Genomic DNA, 17,799 nt, shown 5'->3' with positions numbered 1-17,799 from the left:
CAAAGATCAAGCCTGTTTTGAGCCTTATCTTGACACTATCCAGAAGCCATTCGACCGAGCCCTTTACTTCAAGTTTAGGGTCGGTACTCTCCCGGTGCGTGAGCTGACCGCTCGATGGAAACCACCTTTCCAAACTTCGCCACTCTGTCCTTTCTGTGAGACCAAAGTTGAATCTATTGCACATGTCCTATTTGCATGCCCAGAATATAAAATCCCAAGATCTTACTGGCTAAAACCTCTATGCAGAGTCCTGGGCACACGCGACCACCTCACAGCATTGCGCATCCTTAAATCAGACACGCGATCTCTATATGCTTGCGCTCTATCGAAATTCCTGAGATGGTCCTGGCTTTTAAGAGCTAAAGCCCTTGTAGCCCTCAACTAAGTAGCCTGATTGTTTTTACTGTTTGCTTGCATTCCTGTTTTATATTGTCCTATTTATATTGTCTATATGTATTTTTAAATCTTCTGTACATCTTGGGAATATGACGACATACTCATATGACCTGTCCCTCGGTCTCGCTGGTTTGTTCATGTTATACTTGTATGTGCTTTTTAAGATATTTTTTATCGAAATAAAGCTTATTTCATCATCATCATCAAGTGAGTAAATAAGTTTTAGTTACTGTTGTGATTTTTAAGCAATATTTTGCTATTTTAAAAGTTGACAAACTTTTTCTAATCAAATTACCAATGTTATCATATGGAAGGAAATTCACTTAGCAGGCAAGTAGGGTTATGGTTACTTTTTCTAGGTCAGTGTTGGATCCAGCACAAGTGTACCACCTGTAAGCAGTTGAGAAACTGCGTTTAAGTTATACAGGGGATTTTTAACGAATATTTATAAGTTTGCAAAATCGACACTTGAAGACATTTCACAGAAAAACAGTCAATGGTTTCCTATGGAAGAAAATTCAAGTTACGGGTAAAGTATGTTCTCGTTACTTTTGTAATCCAGTGCTGGGCTCCTAGGCTCAGTACTGGGACATCTATTTAAAATAGGTAAGTAATTACATTGTTATCGTTGGCACGATTTTTAAAGAATATTTGTAAGTTTCAAAAATCGACACTTAGAAACTTTTTCAGCAAAAAGCAGGCAATGACATCCTATGGAAGGAAATTCAAGTTACTGGCAAGTACGGTTAAAATTACTTTTCAGGGTCAGTACTGAGCTACAAGAATCAGCACTGAGGTCTCTCCTGATAACAGGTGAGTAAATCGGAATTCGTTGTTCGGCTGATTTTAGATGAATATTTTAAAGTTCCAAAACTCCACACTTAGAAGAATTTCCAAGTGAAACCAGTCAATGTTAGCCTATGGAAGAAAAGTGAGTTATCGGCTTTTAGGTAAGTACTCGACTGGCATAGTTAAGGTTCTGGGCATAGACTCAGGGGTCTCCAAGGGTCAGGTAGGTACAGTTGGGACACCCTCAGCGGCACAGGGGCAGCCGGGTGCAGAGGTAGTTAGGCTCAATGTTATCCAATGGGAGGCAGGGGGCCTTCGGTTGGTGGCTGCTGGCGAGCAGGCCACGCGGCTGTGGGAGCTGGGCTCCTGGTCACTTGCTCAGGGCAAATGGGGAAGTAGATTAGGACATAGGTTGCACTGCCAGGGGCACTCGGGCGGCTGGGTGCAGGGTGCTTCTGAGCCGTCGGGCGCTCAATGTTATTCAATGGAGATCTTGGAAAGTGAACAAAGGCTCGGGGACGGAGGATCTTCAGGAGCGACCAACACTTCGAGGGGTAAGTTGGGATCTTGGAGGATAGGTAGGCACCCAGGAGTTGGGGCCGTGGGGCGCCGGGGTGTCTTTTGACTTCGGAAAATCTTACCCCCTGCTGGTCGCGGTTGGAGGGGTCCCTGGTTCTGAGGCTGCAGGCGTCATCTGGGTCGTCGAGGAGGGTCCTTGGGCACTGGATTCCAGGTCAGAATCGCCGGGGGGACGTCCTCAGGGTCTTTCTCCACTCGGGCACAGGCCGGGTTCGGCGGGTGCAGAGTGTGCTGGATTCGCGGTTCCTGGCTGGCACCAGGGGTATTGCGGTTTGAGCAGAACCACTGCTCGTGGGAGTCCCAGTCTTGGTAGAGTCAAGGTGGTCAGGTCCTCCGGGGTTTTTGAGGTTGCTGACCACGGAAGGCGCCGGAGTTCCACAGGAGCAGGTTCAAGGATCAACAGGCCGGTAGGGCTGGGGCCAAGTCAGTTGGTGTCGTCCTCTTGTTAGCAGCTGTGCGGCGGGTCTTCTGGGTTCTTGATCTTCTTGCTTGTTTTCGAATCGGGATCTAATGAAGGAAGGTTCAGGGTGTCCCTAAATACTGAATTTAGGGGCGTTACAGGTAGGTAAAGGGCAGGGACCACTGGGTCCCTGCCCTGGGGTGGGTACACCCCCTATCCTGCCACTCTCCTGTGGGAGGGAGGCAGTGACCTAGTCCTGATTGGGCAGGGCTTCCCATCTTCAAGGTGGCGAGAGCCCGGGGACGTGCTTCACCTCGCCTCCCCCACCTGAGGGGTGGGGTTGGCAGAGGCTGGCAAAGCCCCTGTCCTTCCTTGGGGTTTCCGGCCAGTCCTCCCGCCAGAGAAGGAGTGGAGAACTGGTAGGGGCCAGTTGCTGGGTACAGCAAGTGGCTTGGAGAAGCTCACAAAGGCGGAATGCCTTTGAAGCTTCCCCTGCCCATCCTGGGGAAGGAGACTTCGCACCTCACCCAAGATGTGCATTGTTGCAGGCCCAGGAGAGCAGATGGCTCTCTACCCAGGGGTCCAGCAACATGTCTGCTGTGTGGCAGCCTAGGCAGCCCCTCAGACAATACGTGGATTGTAGGCTAGGTTCAGGGGGCATCTCTAAGATGCCCTCTGTCGTGCATCTTACAGTAAACCCCACACTGGCATCAGTGTGGGTTTATTGTGCTGAGACGTTCGATACCAAACTTCTCAGTCTTCAGTGTAGCCATCGTGGTGCTGTGGAATTCGTGTTGACGACCTCCCAGCACCATATACTCTTAATGGCAGCACTGCACTTACAGTGCCCAGGAATGGACCTGGGTAGTGTAGGGGTACAGGGCTCATGCACCTGTGCCCACACCACTGGCATAGGGCACCCAGCTAGAGGGGTGACTGAGGTATGCCAGGGCAGTGTGTGTTGTGGGCATGGCACACAGGGATGTGTGCCATGTCGACTCTCTGTTTTGTTCTGCACCCAGACACTCAGCCTGCAAAGACAGTGTGTGTGTTTCAGGGTACAGGGCCTCTAAGGGTGGCACAATAAGTGCTGCTGCCCTTAGTGGCCTTCTCTCGTCACAAGGCCCTGGGCACCTAGAGTAACATTTACCAGGGGCTGACATGTGACCAGAGATGCCAATTTTGTTTTGGCTGTTAGGCAGTTTTTAGGGAAGGAACACAGGCCCTGGGCACCTGATAGGCAGGAGCCCAGGGCACAACAAGGAAAAGTGCATCAGTTATCAGGCAAAAAGTGGGGGGAGGGGGGGGGGTTACTGCAACAGAAACCCACTTCCTTACAGTACCTCACAACGAGTTCTAAAAGTGAACAAAGCGAGATATTTTTGAGGGAGTGCACGGCCGCTTTAAGGTAAGAAGTCAGTGCATTTTGGGTTTATCAGAACATCTGCAAACCCAAAATCTTTTACCATTAGTTACTTACCCATTTACTTTTCACAACTATGGTCACCTCTATTAAATGCTCATGTGAGTTCTTAAGAAGGTGTGCTTTTACTGCCAGAAACAGAATGACAGTGCATTGCTATAATGTGTCTTCATACATTCTTCCAAATAATCAATTCAGGATGTATTTGATAGAATTTTGTTTTCATAGGCTCAATTACTGGACGAAAATATTAAATTGTGGGTGGAGGGAAAATCATGTTTTGGGTAAGAACATTTTTTTATCATGGCACCAGCATAATGATTCAGTTTTGACATACAGAACTGTTCTGTTGTAAGCTGCATCAATCAACAAACAGGATGTATTACTCTTTCTGGTAACGTCGGATTGATTGGATTTAGTACTTGCAAGTCATTAACTTGGTGCAGAAGAAAAGACCCCAGATAGGTGTTCCTGTGTTGGAATTTAGTTTCAGGCTGCTCAATAGGAAAGTAAACATGAATGAGACTGAATTGTTACAAACAAAGGATTGTGCTGCAGGGTTAGTCCATATGTAATGTAAGCTGTAATAAAGTTGGATAAGCCACTGAGTCAGATACCTGGCTTTACTCTTGGTTCTCATGTTAACGCAAGCCAAAAATGAACAGAGCCTTCATGTGGCTTCTAAATCCCACCATCTTACTGCAATCACCTGGCACCTCTTCTGCCCCTGGCCCTCCTCCGACCCCGGCAGCTCAGGAGGTGCTGCAACGTGTTCATTTTGTAGATGTGCTGAAAGTGAAGGCCTAGCCAGAGTGCTGTGAAAGTGCTCAGAGAAGATGTTATGCCAACAATTTTTCTTTGATCAATTTCACAGCACTTTGCATTGTTTTGACACGTAGCCCATCCAAAAATCTGCCTCCGGCCCAGGATTAATGAAACAAAATGGTTACTTGACAGTAGGAGCAGTTTTGAAGCTTGTAGAATTTTCTGTGAGTGGTGTTTTTCTATTTGGCATCGAGGGCTCTCCTGGCGCCAAAACTTTGCCTTTGTCCCTCGCAAGCACTTGCTAGCGTTGATGGCTTTGTAGATGTCTCATCAGTGTAATTTGGTCAGGACTCATGTGTCTCTCTGGTCTTGTGCCGACATTCGGTTGGTGGGTGTTTTGACGCCGAGGCTGCCTTTGAGGACCTTGCGTTCGAGGACTTAGCGTTTATGCCTTTCGGTGGTTTTGTTACCTTTTACCGTTTCCTCTCAGCATCCTTCACCGCCTTCTTCTCCTCTTGTCTTTTTTCAGCTTTGGTTGCGGAGTCTTCAATGTCAGACTCCTCTCCTCGTGTTGTTTCGGTCTCCACAACATTTTCCTCTTCGTCACTTGATAGCCCGAGGTATCTCAGAGATTCCTGCGTCTTGCGAGTGCTAGGCATGTCCTCTGTCGGCGTCATAACTGAAGTGTTTACGGTACAAACACGGCGCAGGTCTCGCAGCCTTAGTCCTTTTGGTTCCTGGTAGGCAAAGGTTCCAGTTGGTTATTTCCCATGAACGTTTACCATCTCTCCACTCTTCATTCTTCGGCCACGTGGTCATTACCGGCAGGATACCCCATCGGGGTCTCAAAGGTGGCCCTTCTCCGTTACTTAGACCTTCTCGGGGCCTTCGGTGTTTTCCCATCTCCTTTCCTCTCTTCTCCGAAAATCTTCAGAAGTCCTACGTCGTGCTTCCAGACCCAGTGGTGGAAAAAAGAATCTGAAGATGCAACCACGCAAAAGAACTTCTGGAGCGCCGTCTGACGTCGCACAAGGGATGGACTTGACACCAAAAGGTGGTCAACAACGCTCACGCACAAAAAAACTACCTGTCCGGACCCCAACTACTAGATGGCGGAATAATGCTGGACCCAACCACTAAATGGCGTAATAATGCACAGCATGTGAATCCAGAAAAGAATTCCTGCTGCAAAACTGAAAAAAGGCCATACGGTTCGGGCTGTGTGTGAAAGTTTGCCAGCAGCGGATCTCTAAACGTTACTTGTTTCATGTGAACGCTGTATAATCTTCCACACCCTTGTTTTGCTAACAAGTTTAATTGTCTTCACTGAAGGTTTTGAGCCTCTCCTAAAATCAATTTTAGTTAGGTATTATGAAGCAGATGTTAACATTTAAATAGAGTACCCCACCATCCTTTGCCATACAAATATTTCCCATAAAGTCTTATTGCTTCAACTTGGTAATGCTTGTAATAAAGTGCATTTTTAACACTGTTTGTTGAAGAATTCAAGAGCAAGCATTACGCACTTATACAGTGGGGAAGAGAAAGAGATACCCATCTATTGGCTGAATTACATGACGAGAAACCAGGAAGCCACGGGTAAATTACTGTTTTCCCTCTTGGCCAAAGTGTGTGATACCACGGAGTTACCATATTTCACTCCTCCTCCATTATTACATTTGAGGAATACCTGCGAAAATATCAATTCAGGTTGTGTGCCAAACAAAAAATACTCTTGCAAATATTTGGTAGATTATAACTTTGCTCCATTAAGAAAATGTTCCTAGCCAAGTGCTTCATTTCTAAAATTATAAGTGACAGGCCCAAAGTTCTGTTCAGCAGCCCATGGGTGGCCTATCAACGATCGGGTGCAGAATACCAAGATTGCATAGTCTTAAATTCACCTCATGACTCTTTGATCCACCTCCATACACTCCCTGCCACTTTAAACAAAGATGGCCTGCATGTTTTCGTGGAGAGAAAGAGAGAAAAGGAGAAAGACCAAGAGACAGTCAAAGAATGAAGACAGGAAAGTGAACCAGAGAGTGAAAAAGAAACTTAACGAAAAGGAAAATAAAAGTGAATGAGAAAGATAGTGAAAGATAAAGTGAATGAGTGAAAAAGAAAGTTAAAAGAGTGAAAACCAGAAGGAAAAAGGTATTTGGGTGCGTGCATGTCTCGGTCTCACTGCCATTTATGGGAAGGTGCACGAGTACGCAGTCCAGAGCGAACATACGCTACAGGTCAGCAATGCTGTCCCAGCACAGAGGTACCATGAGGCATTTCAGGTCAGAAATTACTTTTTTCAGTACAGCTGTATGGCAGTCCACTTGTGGCAGTGAGGGCTGTGTTGCAGGTCAATTGGCAGAGTGGAGCACGTTCCCCAGTATAGAAACAGCAGCGGGTCAGGGTTGTCAGATACACCGGCTGAGCTTTATTTGAGACTTATTGCTGAAACAGCAGGTGTGCTGCAAGACAGACTGATGTACAAAGGCGGAGGGGTGTATGGTTCAGGTAAGACAAAACATAAGTGTGGTAAAAGTCATGATTAATAGAGATGTGCAGTTATGACAGTACTGGCACAGATAAATGCAACTAAACTCACAATGTGGGGGCAGTCACGGTTGTCCACCAGCACCTGGTAGTATGGATGCGTTTTGCCTTTCACCTCTTTAGTAGCGGTCTTTTCAGAACTATGAAGAAAAAAAACACACATGTGAGAAGGCAGTAGCTCAACTAGGGAGTCTACCCCTGCACCCATTTCTGCCCAACTACTCACTTGGCCCCATTGGCAGAAGCAACATCTCTATCATAGAGGCGTGCGAGCCACGGGAACAGCACCACACCACGATATCCGAACACCTTGTGGAGAAAAAGCTGTCAAGTGGGAAAAATTCAGGAAAAAAACAGAATTAAAAATTGAACACAACAATCTTCAGATACAAGCAACCCATCTTAAAATAAATGTCACAGTGCTAGAAGGCGATTTTAAAAGAATTTCCCATAAAAAAGCAAGAATGTCAGTATGAGGTTCTAGTGATACAGCACCCACAATGACAGTTTTCAATGATTGCAGTTGTTCAATGGAAACTCTTCGTAGATACTGGTAAGTGCGGTTATTAGATTTAAATGTGAAATTCTTGATTCTCTAAACCTTAAGAATGAAGTGAAACATATGGAGATTCAAACATACAGTAAAGTACAATATAACAAAAATAGGTGAGTCCTTCCTTCTACGGATACGGACTTGTTAGTCTGCCTTTTTGTTAGCAATAAATGGTAAGTGGAAATCAAAGTCTGCCACCTTTGATTCACCGCAAAGTTAGCAACATTAATAGACAATTATCTCTTGCATGAAAATTGGGATTTTGAAAATGTAGATAATGCACGTTCTGGTGATTTCTAATTTTAGCAATGGGGTTGCAAAAAGGATGGGCATTATCAATGTACTAAAGAAAAGACTGACACAAGTATGAAAACATATGTATATATATCACATAGTGGCATTCGCCGCTAGATAGCTATAGTTTGGTCTGCTTTTCCATAGACCAAAGTTTTTTTGGTTTGCTTATAACTTTGGCCCCCTTTGATGAATCTCCGCTAAACTTGCCACAAAACATTCATCGACCTCAGTTCCCTCCTGGAAATTTTAAGAGTGATCCATTAAGCGGAGGCAAAGAAAAAAGGGTGTCCCAAAACGTTAAATCCCCATGCATTTTCCATATACGTCTTTAGACACAACTACACCAAAAACTGCTAACGAAATGACACCAAATTCAGCAGAAAGCTAGATCTTGGTCGGCAGATGGAGCTTTTTGTGATTTGATGGAAATCCGTTCAGTAATTTGAGAAAAATAATTGCATATTGTGGCAGCTGGGCCACCGAGAGTACCGCATGTCTCCCGTGAGAGTGCAAAATAAACAAGCAATGAAAATGCACTATGTCTCACATTTCCTTGAGTTCGAGCTATTGGCGTTGTACATGACAATCTCTTTTACCTATGTGTATGTATGTAGTGGCAAGGGAAGGGAGTGGAGGTAAGTGGGTGTCTAGAATGTGAATCCTGAAGAGTGAATAAAAAAAAATAAAAAAACATGGATGCTGTAATTGTAGGTGCGAGGGTGTGGGTTTTCCATTTAAAAAAGAGGGTGGCAGGGGTCTGTGAACAACAATTTGTTGCTGTGATCCTGGGTGCTAATAGTTCATGTGCAGGGAGTATTTGCACTTTAAAGCATAACACACAGAACAGATCAGGGAAGCAGATACAAAATTTCGTTTTAGAGAAAAATATATTTTCGTTGGAAAGATTACGGTAACATTAACGAGAGAAGGACGGCAGCACAGGGAAGGAGATATGCTGCTCACAGCAATAACAAGGAATCTTTTATCTCTTGCTTGGGTGGCTTGGCAGGAATAAAGAAGAGATTATGCGTCCAGTTGCAGACACCAATCCTGCACAGTAGAGGATGTGGCGTCATAGCCAGAGTTGCCGACTTTGAAGCTGGAGAACCAGGCTCGAGTGTTGGCAGTAGCTCAACTTCCTGTGATTCTGGTCGAATCACAATATTATTGTTTTAAAAAATGCAATTACTGAAATCTGATTGTGTGAGTTGAAAATGAATGCCCTCATCTGATCCCGAACTCAAAATGCCTACATCTTCTAAAAGCAAAACCACAGAGAAGGGAAAACCATATGGCGGAACAGCCAGAGCTCCTGGCTTTGGAGCTAAGGAACTGGGTCAGAGTCTCGACGTTGACTCGACATCTGATTCTGGGTGAATCACTCGATTTGCTGTGTCAAATGTAAACAATTTAAAAGGTGCCGTGCCAAATGTAAAGCAAATACGCTGTGTGCATACAGATATCTTTCTATGCATTTATTCTAGTATATAGATTCGCTATATGCATTTATGTTACATATGCATTATTGCTATTTGACATCTGGGTAGGTGCCTTGTCGAATATATTTTGTCTTCGTTTTAAAAGTGTGGTACTAATAAATTCATGAGTTTCATTTTAAAAGCTCCCGATTAGTTTACATGCCTCATTTTTGAGAGTGCAGAGTTCCTATTCTACATGTGTCATTTAAAGGTGCAGTGAAATATATGCATTTGCCTTATTTTTAGAAGGCCGAGTTTAACTCTGTCCTATTGTTCAAATTTTGAAGCATTACATTTTGGTGACACGAACAGGATTGGATATTAAAAGCGAATATGTTTTCGCAAAGGCAAATACCCAGATACCAAATAAGATACCGGGGTGGGAAGTAGCCCCCTATGGTATGCTTGCGCACAAGTGGTCTTGTTGTTTAAGGCTAAGTGAAAACTGGAATGCATGTATAGCCGATGCTGAGCCAGTACAAATCGTGGCATGTCTGCAGAAAGTGCCAATTGAAAAAGAGGAAAGAGTTTTGTACTTTAGACCAAGGTTGGATTCTCTTCAATGCTTATAGGAAAATGCATGAAAAATGCATTCAGTTGGAACAAGAGTGTGAAGAAATGGAAGTACAGTTAGTAGAAGCCAAGAATACTTCTGCAATTATGTTATGCCAGAACAAATTGTTGCAAGATAATTTGAAAACTTATCAGCTTGTGGCTGAAAAAGCGGTGGTTGGTATAGATTCTTTTGTGCAAGATGATTTTAGGAATTTTCAGAAAAATGCACAGACCACTTTACTGCAGTTAGGGGCAGATGGATGTTTACACAAATACCCAACTGGGTCAGATTGGCTGCCAACTGAGATGGCCGGCTTTACACGAAGGAATGCAATGCAGAGAATGAATGAGGATGTATGTTTAAAATTGCAATTTTTATAGTTGTTCCTCATAATTTGATAAATGGATTACTAAATACATCAGTGCTAAATAAGATAATTAGTTCAGCTCCCCCACCCCAGCCTACAAACATGTTTAAATTATGTTGTTAATTCATCAGACAGGCAATCCCTTGTCTCAGGTGATGGCAGTACGTGAATTGGGTGAGTCGAACAAGACAAGAGTTCCTCCCGGTCTGAAACTTGTGCTGATAAGAATAGAGTGTTCACAAAGAGACATGCTTGTGGCATAGTTATAAGACGGAGTGTCGTGGGAAGAAATTGAAGGCACGGCTACCAAGAGTATGTGGGAGATGTATTGGAGGCTAGAGCTGGATCGAAAGGGTGTTCTACTGTTTCAAGTCTGAAGCATTACAAGTGGATACTGTTTCTTGTGGCACAATCCGCTCTAACCGTAAAGGGTACTCAAAAGAACTTGTTTGTCAAAAACCTGAGAGGGGATAGTGCAGCTCTTTGTGTAGTGATGAAGATCTAGCTGTGAAGTTTGCAGACAAGAGAAATGTCTACATGCTGACTAACATTCACGGTTAAAGTACTTCACCCTTGACTGTTTGAGGTCAGGTTGCTGAAGCGCTTAGGGACATGGGTGGTGCCGACAGAGTAGATCAGAGGTTGGAACCTTACACTGCTTATCAGAAGGCTTACATTTGGTATAAGAAGTTGGCTATCCATCTTTACCACTTAGCAACCTTTAATGCTTTTGTTGTATTTAAGGATTGTTCTTGAGAGTCAAAGATGATGTTTGTTAAGTTCCAGGAGTCTGTGATAGGCAGCATTGTTGTAGAGGAAAAGGCAAGTGTTCCTTGAGTTGGAGTGGTGGAGGGTGTGGCTAGACTGAAAGATCACCACTTTGCTGATCACATTCCTCCCAAGGGCAAAAGAAGAATTTCCCAGTAAGGGATGTAGTTTGTATGTGAAGAGGGGCACAGAAGGACACAAATGTGGTTCCCAAGTGTCTGCGCTGTGTGTGCCTGCTCGTTTTAGAATGTACCACGTGCAAAATAGTTTTTGGGAGCAACCGTGAGTGTAAACATTAACTGCCTGGTCTGTATTGTTTTATATTTTATGTTCAGTTTCACAGTTGGCATTAGTGCAATGTAAAAAGAATGTGAAGGTGGTGTGCATGGACAGGCGCTTGGCTAGCGGTGTGCAGGGACTGGCGCTATGCTGGCAGTGTGCAGGGATTGGCGCTAGGCTGGCAGTGTGCATAGGCTGGTACTTAGATGGCAGTGTGCGTGGGCTGGCGCTTAGATGGTGCTGTGCTTGGACTAGTGCTTCGTTGGCACTGTGCATGGACTGGTGCTTGCCTGACGCTATGCGTGGACTGGCGCTTGCCTGACGATGTGCGAGTAGTGACTTCCTGCTGGTCACTACACACACTGCTAGCCAAAAGACAGTCCACACACTCCGTCAGCCGGTGTGGTTGCTGTGTCAGGCATATGGACGTATGAAAGTGATGAGCCCTTGATTGGCGCGGTCTGTAATGTGACTAATGTACTGGGCTTGTGGCTGGAGGCATGAATGGGCTTGTGTGTGTCTCGTATGAATGATGTGCGAATAGACTGTAAAGTGATTGGGGCCTGGACGCAGCTTTACAGCTCACAAGCTGTGAGTCACTGGTTCAGTTTTTTGACCTTTCAATTATTAATGGAACATTTCATTTTTGTGAAATCTCCTCTTATTAAAATGAGATATTACATATATAATAACATTTTATATATAGAACCATCACTCACCCTCGTGCGAAACCCAACCAGTATGTGTTTATACTTGATGAACATATGGTTGTGCAGTAATAATTGTCTTTTCCGTCTCTCTGCCAGGGTGTACATGGTCTTTTTGTGAATGTTGTAATGTGTTGGTTCCATGGCTGGCAGTGTGAATGGTCTTGTGTGTATCACGTACGAAAGATGTGTGAATGGCCTGTAAAGCGGTTGGGGCCTCAACGCGGCTTTACAGATCACAAGTCATGAGTCACTGGTTCAGTTTATTAACCGCTCTATGAACAATGCTTTTCATTTTTGTAAAATGTCTAATAAAACTTTTTATATTGAACCATCACTCATCCTTGTGCCAAATCCCACCAGTAAATGCATGTACTTGAGGAATAGATTGTTGTGCCGTAATATTTGTCTTTTATGTCTTTCTTTGCCAAGGTGGGCATTATCTCTAGGAAAAATCTACCAGCTCTAGATATTTTCGTAAACTAAACATCCAGGAGTGCACAGTGGCGTTTCTCTCATGGATCCCAACAAGTTTTCTTTCCCACCATGCACTGCAAACCTCCAAATGTGACTAAAGACACATATTTTTATTTTATTTTTGTGCCATAATCTTCCAGAATTAGAAACAAAACACACATTTCCTACCACCCAAAATGTATTGTGGAGACATCAAAATGATCTAAACACAAAACATGGTTTTGCAAGGGGGGCACCTGCATTTTTGGACCTGGGCTCGGCGGCCATCTAGGGGAACCTACCAAACACAGACATTTTTTAAAACTAGACACTCAGGGGGTGTGGCTCACATGGATCCCCCAACGCAGGCGCTGTGTGCTGTAGACAGAACTTCCTTTCTGAAATAATCTTTAGCTGCATGTTAACAGAAGATTACTCTAACTCAGCCCAATGATAAATATTCTTGCTGCACCAACTTTTGGAATACCAGCTAAAATTTCCCAAACTAGACCTAATCCCATCCACCCTGTATTAGAGCTGATGTGAAAAGGAGGGTAATCTTGAACATATGTTCTTCATCTGTACACACATCAGTCCTTTGCGTAAATACATCATCACATACATAAGAGACAAATTCAAGATATATACTGGCATAGATTTTGTCACAGTGATGCTAGGCATACTAGCGGACCCCTCGTCTGAGGACTGATCTGAGATTCATTCATTTTTGCTGACCATTGCCAGGAAAAAAATCTTCACAGATCCACAAAACCCACCTCAATCCACACATGGTAAACCTGGCTCACTTAGCTAATGGAAGGTCAAACTCCACTGCAATCTCTTCAACATAATATGAGATTGCCAGCCACTTCCTGGGAAAATCTTGAGGCACTATCTGTTGAAGAACAACCCACCATAACTTCACCCACCTTCAGGCATCACCAATAGAGTACAAGATACCGGCTCACCCATCTAGAGCCCACCATAATATGAAAGATTCATCCTAATGAATTATATGCCATAAGCCACATACAAACTTAAACTTGATGTTTGATATCTTCTTTTCCCGCTATCATTTGCATGCTAAATAGGTCTTGTAGAGTGAACTACCAACTTTTTATACTGTATACAAGCATTCTCACCTCATTAAGTTGCTTCCTTGAATGTATTAGCAACTCTTACTAAATTGTATACAGAGCATCGTTTTCAATGTCTGTAAACTACTATTTTCTTTATGTTGTTTTATATTAATTTGTTTTTTCCACTGTAATCTAAAATTCAAAGACCATTGAACAAAAAATAGCCATCGTACTTCTTGTCGAGTTGTCCTTAAAAGCACTAAGTTAACCCCTTCTTCCAGTGTGTCTATTTTGAAATATGTCCTTGGAGTCCAGAAAAATTGATTTAACCTTTTTAAGATTACTTTTGCAAACATATTGCAAGTACTTACAGGCAGCTAACTCATACACAAAAGGAGTAAGGCAAGATGGGATTCGAATAATAAAGGTTACTGGACACCGAGCAATGAAAATAGCCATGCCCTTCCTATAGATTCAAACCTAAGGAGAATATACTATTTCTTTATACATCAGCTCTACTATACACCTGTAGTTATTTATATACCAGTTCTACTATACACCTGTACATCTTTTATTTCAGATAACCCTGGCAATAGGTGTAATAGGTGCATTAGGTAAACCAGGAGTCGCGTACATGTTCTATTCTACCTTGGGGATGTTTTTAATCCCCCTGGATCTTTTTGTGGCTTTGCTCAAGCACTTTGAAAAGACTTGAGATTAACTCCAGTCTATACATAATCTAAATTGTTTTTGATCATTGTCAGCCAAGACTTTACAGCCTCACCGACGGTGATCTGTAGAGGTACCTGGCACGGTTGCCTGGTGGCATTATTTAAAATCCATTCCATATTATGAAAATTATTATTATAAACTCAAAGTTAAATGTAGTTCATGATACTATGAGGAAATCTGTCAGACGAGATTGCTGTGTTCTGAGATATAAAGATAGGTTACATTATAATCATTCGTTTAATATTTATGGTATGCAATTTCCTTACCGAATAAAGCTTTTCATTCATTCATACTGGAACACTTCGATTAAGTGGAGCTATACATTTATTTTATTTCTGCTGCCTTTTCAAATTAAAAAAAATATATAAAAGATTACTTTTGCCCCACATATTTGTAGTCTTTTGGCTAACAAGGTTGAAGTGGGTCCAGTAATTTTATTCAACTGGCTTTTTGTTGATGGGATTTCAGGTGTTAGCAGGCGTCAAACTCAGCAGCAATTACCAAACTCCTGAGTAACTTGGATGCGATTTGGAAAGGAACTTGCAGGCACAATATAGTGTTAGTTGATATTTCTTTAAAACCTGATGTTAATGTTACAAATTACATGCACTGACATGGTTGAGATCATTCCTCTTAAGCGAGTGAACTGCTGTGAGATAGAGTTGTTTCAGTAAACCCTAGCAGAATCTCATGCTACCAAAGATTTACTGAAACGAGATGACTATCAATCAACAATACCCCATTGTTAACATGGGGTACTGTGTTCTATGCTACAGCATTAGTAGCACCAAGAGGCAATAGCCCTACAACATTTAAGTTCATATCTGTCAACAGACAGAGCCTCGACCTTCTAGCGTGCTTTGCTGAACATCATTATTTTTCTACTTACTTATAGAGGCATTCATGACCTATATATTTTAACTATAGGTTTGACTGAGAATTCACTACATTCAGTTTTACTACTTTGGGTCACACTACATATAGGTCCCTAACTAATAAACCCTCCTAGCTTAAACTTTGAGGGCTCACCCATATTACCACAACGAGAAGAAAATAAAGGTGGAAGTTAATGCTACTTTTGGGTACTGCAAACAGTGTCCAATGCCCTGTGATAGCAATGGTAAAAAGCAGCTTCTCACCAGAGAACTGCCCAGTAACGACCAACAGACACTGCAATAGAACCATAAGAAAAGGCTCTACAGCATAAGACCATGTATCCTGGTTTATTGTCCAATTACTTGTTTTTAGTTTCTTAAACCTAAAACAATCAAAGTAATTTCAGGTACTGATGTGTAGGGACCTCAGGAGGGGCTGTGTGCTGCTCTTATCGATCCCATACATGTGCCTTGTTTTTCAAGAGCCAGAAAGGACCAACTCCCTGGTGGAAGGCTTACAGGGTGTAGACAGATCAGACTACAATAAATAAAAGGCAGAAGCAGCCCAAAATGATCTGGAAACAGAATAATTAGTAATAGGCCACAAATAGAAAATGTTTGTCACCATGCTACAATTCTCAAAGTACTTCACTGTGGCTCAGCTCCATCCATCATAGCTTTTTCCCTCGTGCTGTAATCCTCCTGCTCCAGTTTATCTCTATTTCTCAAGAATAGAGGCTTTATTTACCCTAAATTGAGTGGGAACATGGATTTCTGCAAAGAGCGGTCCCAGGAACGTACACATGCATTTCTGGGAAAAATCCTACTTTGACTCTTACCAACTTGGTGCGCGTTTTAGGGAGCGTAAAAATTAAATACAAATGCGAAGGCAAGTTTAATGCTCGTCTCTGGACAAATGTTTTCTAACCCCTTCCTCAGCAATGACCTAGTATTCAAATATAGTTTTCTGTAGAAGAAAATAAATATTTTCACAAAAATGTATACTAATCTAAGGTAGATATATACATGTTGAGGTTAAATGACGATATCAAAACCATGCTGATTAAATATGTATTCTTCTAATCCCCTCACCTGACCCGCATCATACTGGCCTTGAGATTTCGGGGCCTCGAAGACACCAACAGCCTCCAAAACAAGGTTGCCCGCACGATTTCTGAAAGAGAGTAAAGAATGGCAGTGTGATCATCATCAGGCCTCGCAAAATTATAAAAATGCTACTAGACCTGCAGGTCGAGTAACTTCAATAATCTACTCGACATAACTAATGTACTTGACCTGTAAACTGGTCTCAACCTGTGTGATCATTGGCAAATATTTTACTTTACAGAATTGCCTTTTTTCTTCATTCTCACATAAGTGCACCTTTAAAAATGGAAGTTCAGCATTTCTGCTGTACAAAACAAAACTCTTCTGTTTAATTAAATAGGCTAAACGTTTGCACTATGTGTAATAGGAATCTAGTCCACATATAGGGTACACATGACCCCTAATCTGCCTCTCAGTTTACTAAAAGCATTGCCATCAGTGCAGGGGCTGGAGTGTTTCTCAGTTCATGTTTAACCACTCACTTTCAATAAATAGATTACTAAGGCATTATGTGGTAGCGCACTGTCATTTACAGACACTACATTTCCAAGAAATGGGCCAAAAACCTTCCAACTAATGTAGCTTTACTGATAAAACTATATAGTATATTAACAATAATCTGTGAGAGCAGAGTTTCAGAAAACATATTTATCATTTGCACACCACTAAGTACAGTTTTCGGATTTGTTTTTCCTCCTAATAAAAAAAAATAAAAAAATAAAAATATATCACACAGAAGTACAAAAGAAGGGCTTTCACAACTTCTGAAATATATTTTGAAATGTTTGTACAGTTGACTAATTAGCTATTTAGATGTGTGTTGGGAAAAACCTGATATGTTACAGCCTTTAATTTCAGACTTGCTACAGCATGTCAGACAGTTCAGTTTACAAAATCCTGGAATTTTGCAGTCGGAGAAGGAACAGTAACTGTAAACTGACTTATGACCTCTTTCTCTGAACACGGAGCAACTGTGACAAGATAAAAATAAGATTTAAATGCATCATTATAACTTCTTTACTTTTGGACTGAACAGAACACATGTTCTTTGTCAAGTCGCCAGAACGGGTAGTAGGTCCTAGATATAGCTCGATCTGATAAAATCTGACTCGCCATATTGAGTGGGTGAGTAGATTTTTCGAGGGCTGATCATTACGAAGTGCTCTGTAATATCGCACATCTCCAGGAATGTGTGATCTTGCAGTAGTGCTCTGTCAATGGCACAAAGTCCTAAGTTTCTTCAAGCAGTATCCTATCATAGTCGTTAGTCACCAAAACTGTTAAGACTCCTCCAGCAATGCCCTATCGATGTCCACCAGTAACACAAGTTCTCTACTACAGACTCATGCAGGGCGAGCTTGCTATTACAATGTGCAAAGTGCTGCTTACCAGTTCTTTTATCAGTACCCTGTCGTTTGGTAGGACCATAACACGAGGTTCCTGTCATTCATTTAAGATACCAGCAAATCAAACTTCCCAGAGGAGCATAGGTTTCTTTCAGCATTGTAAACGTCCTCACCAGGCGGCCAGGATGGTGCTAAAGCATTGCCTTTACGTATAGGACTGTCTTAATGGCCCCATTGTGCCCGCTCAGTGGCCGAAGGTTCCACCAGTGCGTGAGCTTGTTCCAGCTATGCCAC

General features: G+C 42.6%; 1 protein-coding gene across 1 annotated transcript in view; it reads right to left on the bottom strand.

The window, feature by feature from the left end:
• Nucleotides 1-17,799, bottom strand: part of LOC146811823 (polymerase delta-interacting protein 2-like) — a 128,988-nt gene that overhangs the window by 74,997 nt on the left and 36,192 nt on the right. The window contains exons 2-4 of the mRNA XM_085618816.1: nt 16,145-16,226; nt 7,132-7,229; nt 6,958-7,045 (exon numbers count right to left, since the gene is read on the bottom strand). Coding sequence (XP_085474942.1) covers nt 6,958-7,045; nt 7,132-7,229; nt 16,145-16,226 — 268 coding nt within the window. The remainder of the gene's footprint in view (nt 1-6,957; nt 7,046-7,131; nt 7,230-16,144; nt 16,227-17,799) is intronic.

This window comes from Triturus cristatus, chromosome 7 (genome assembly GCF_964204655.1).
Source record: "Triturus cristatus chromosome 7, aTriCri1.1, whole genome shotgun sequence".
Classification (NCBI taxonomy): Eukaryota; Metazoa; Chordata; class Amphibia; order Caudata; family Salamandridae; genus Triturus; species Triturus cristatus.
Note: the sequence above shows the minus strand (reverse complement) of the source record. Positions and strands in the feature narration are given on the sequence as shown.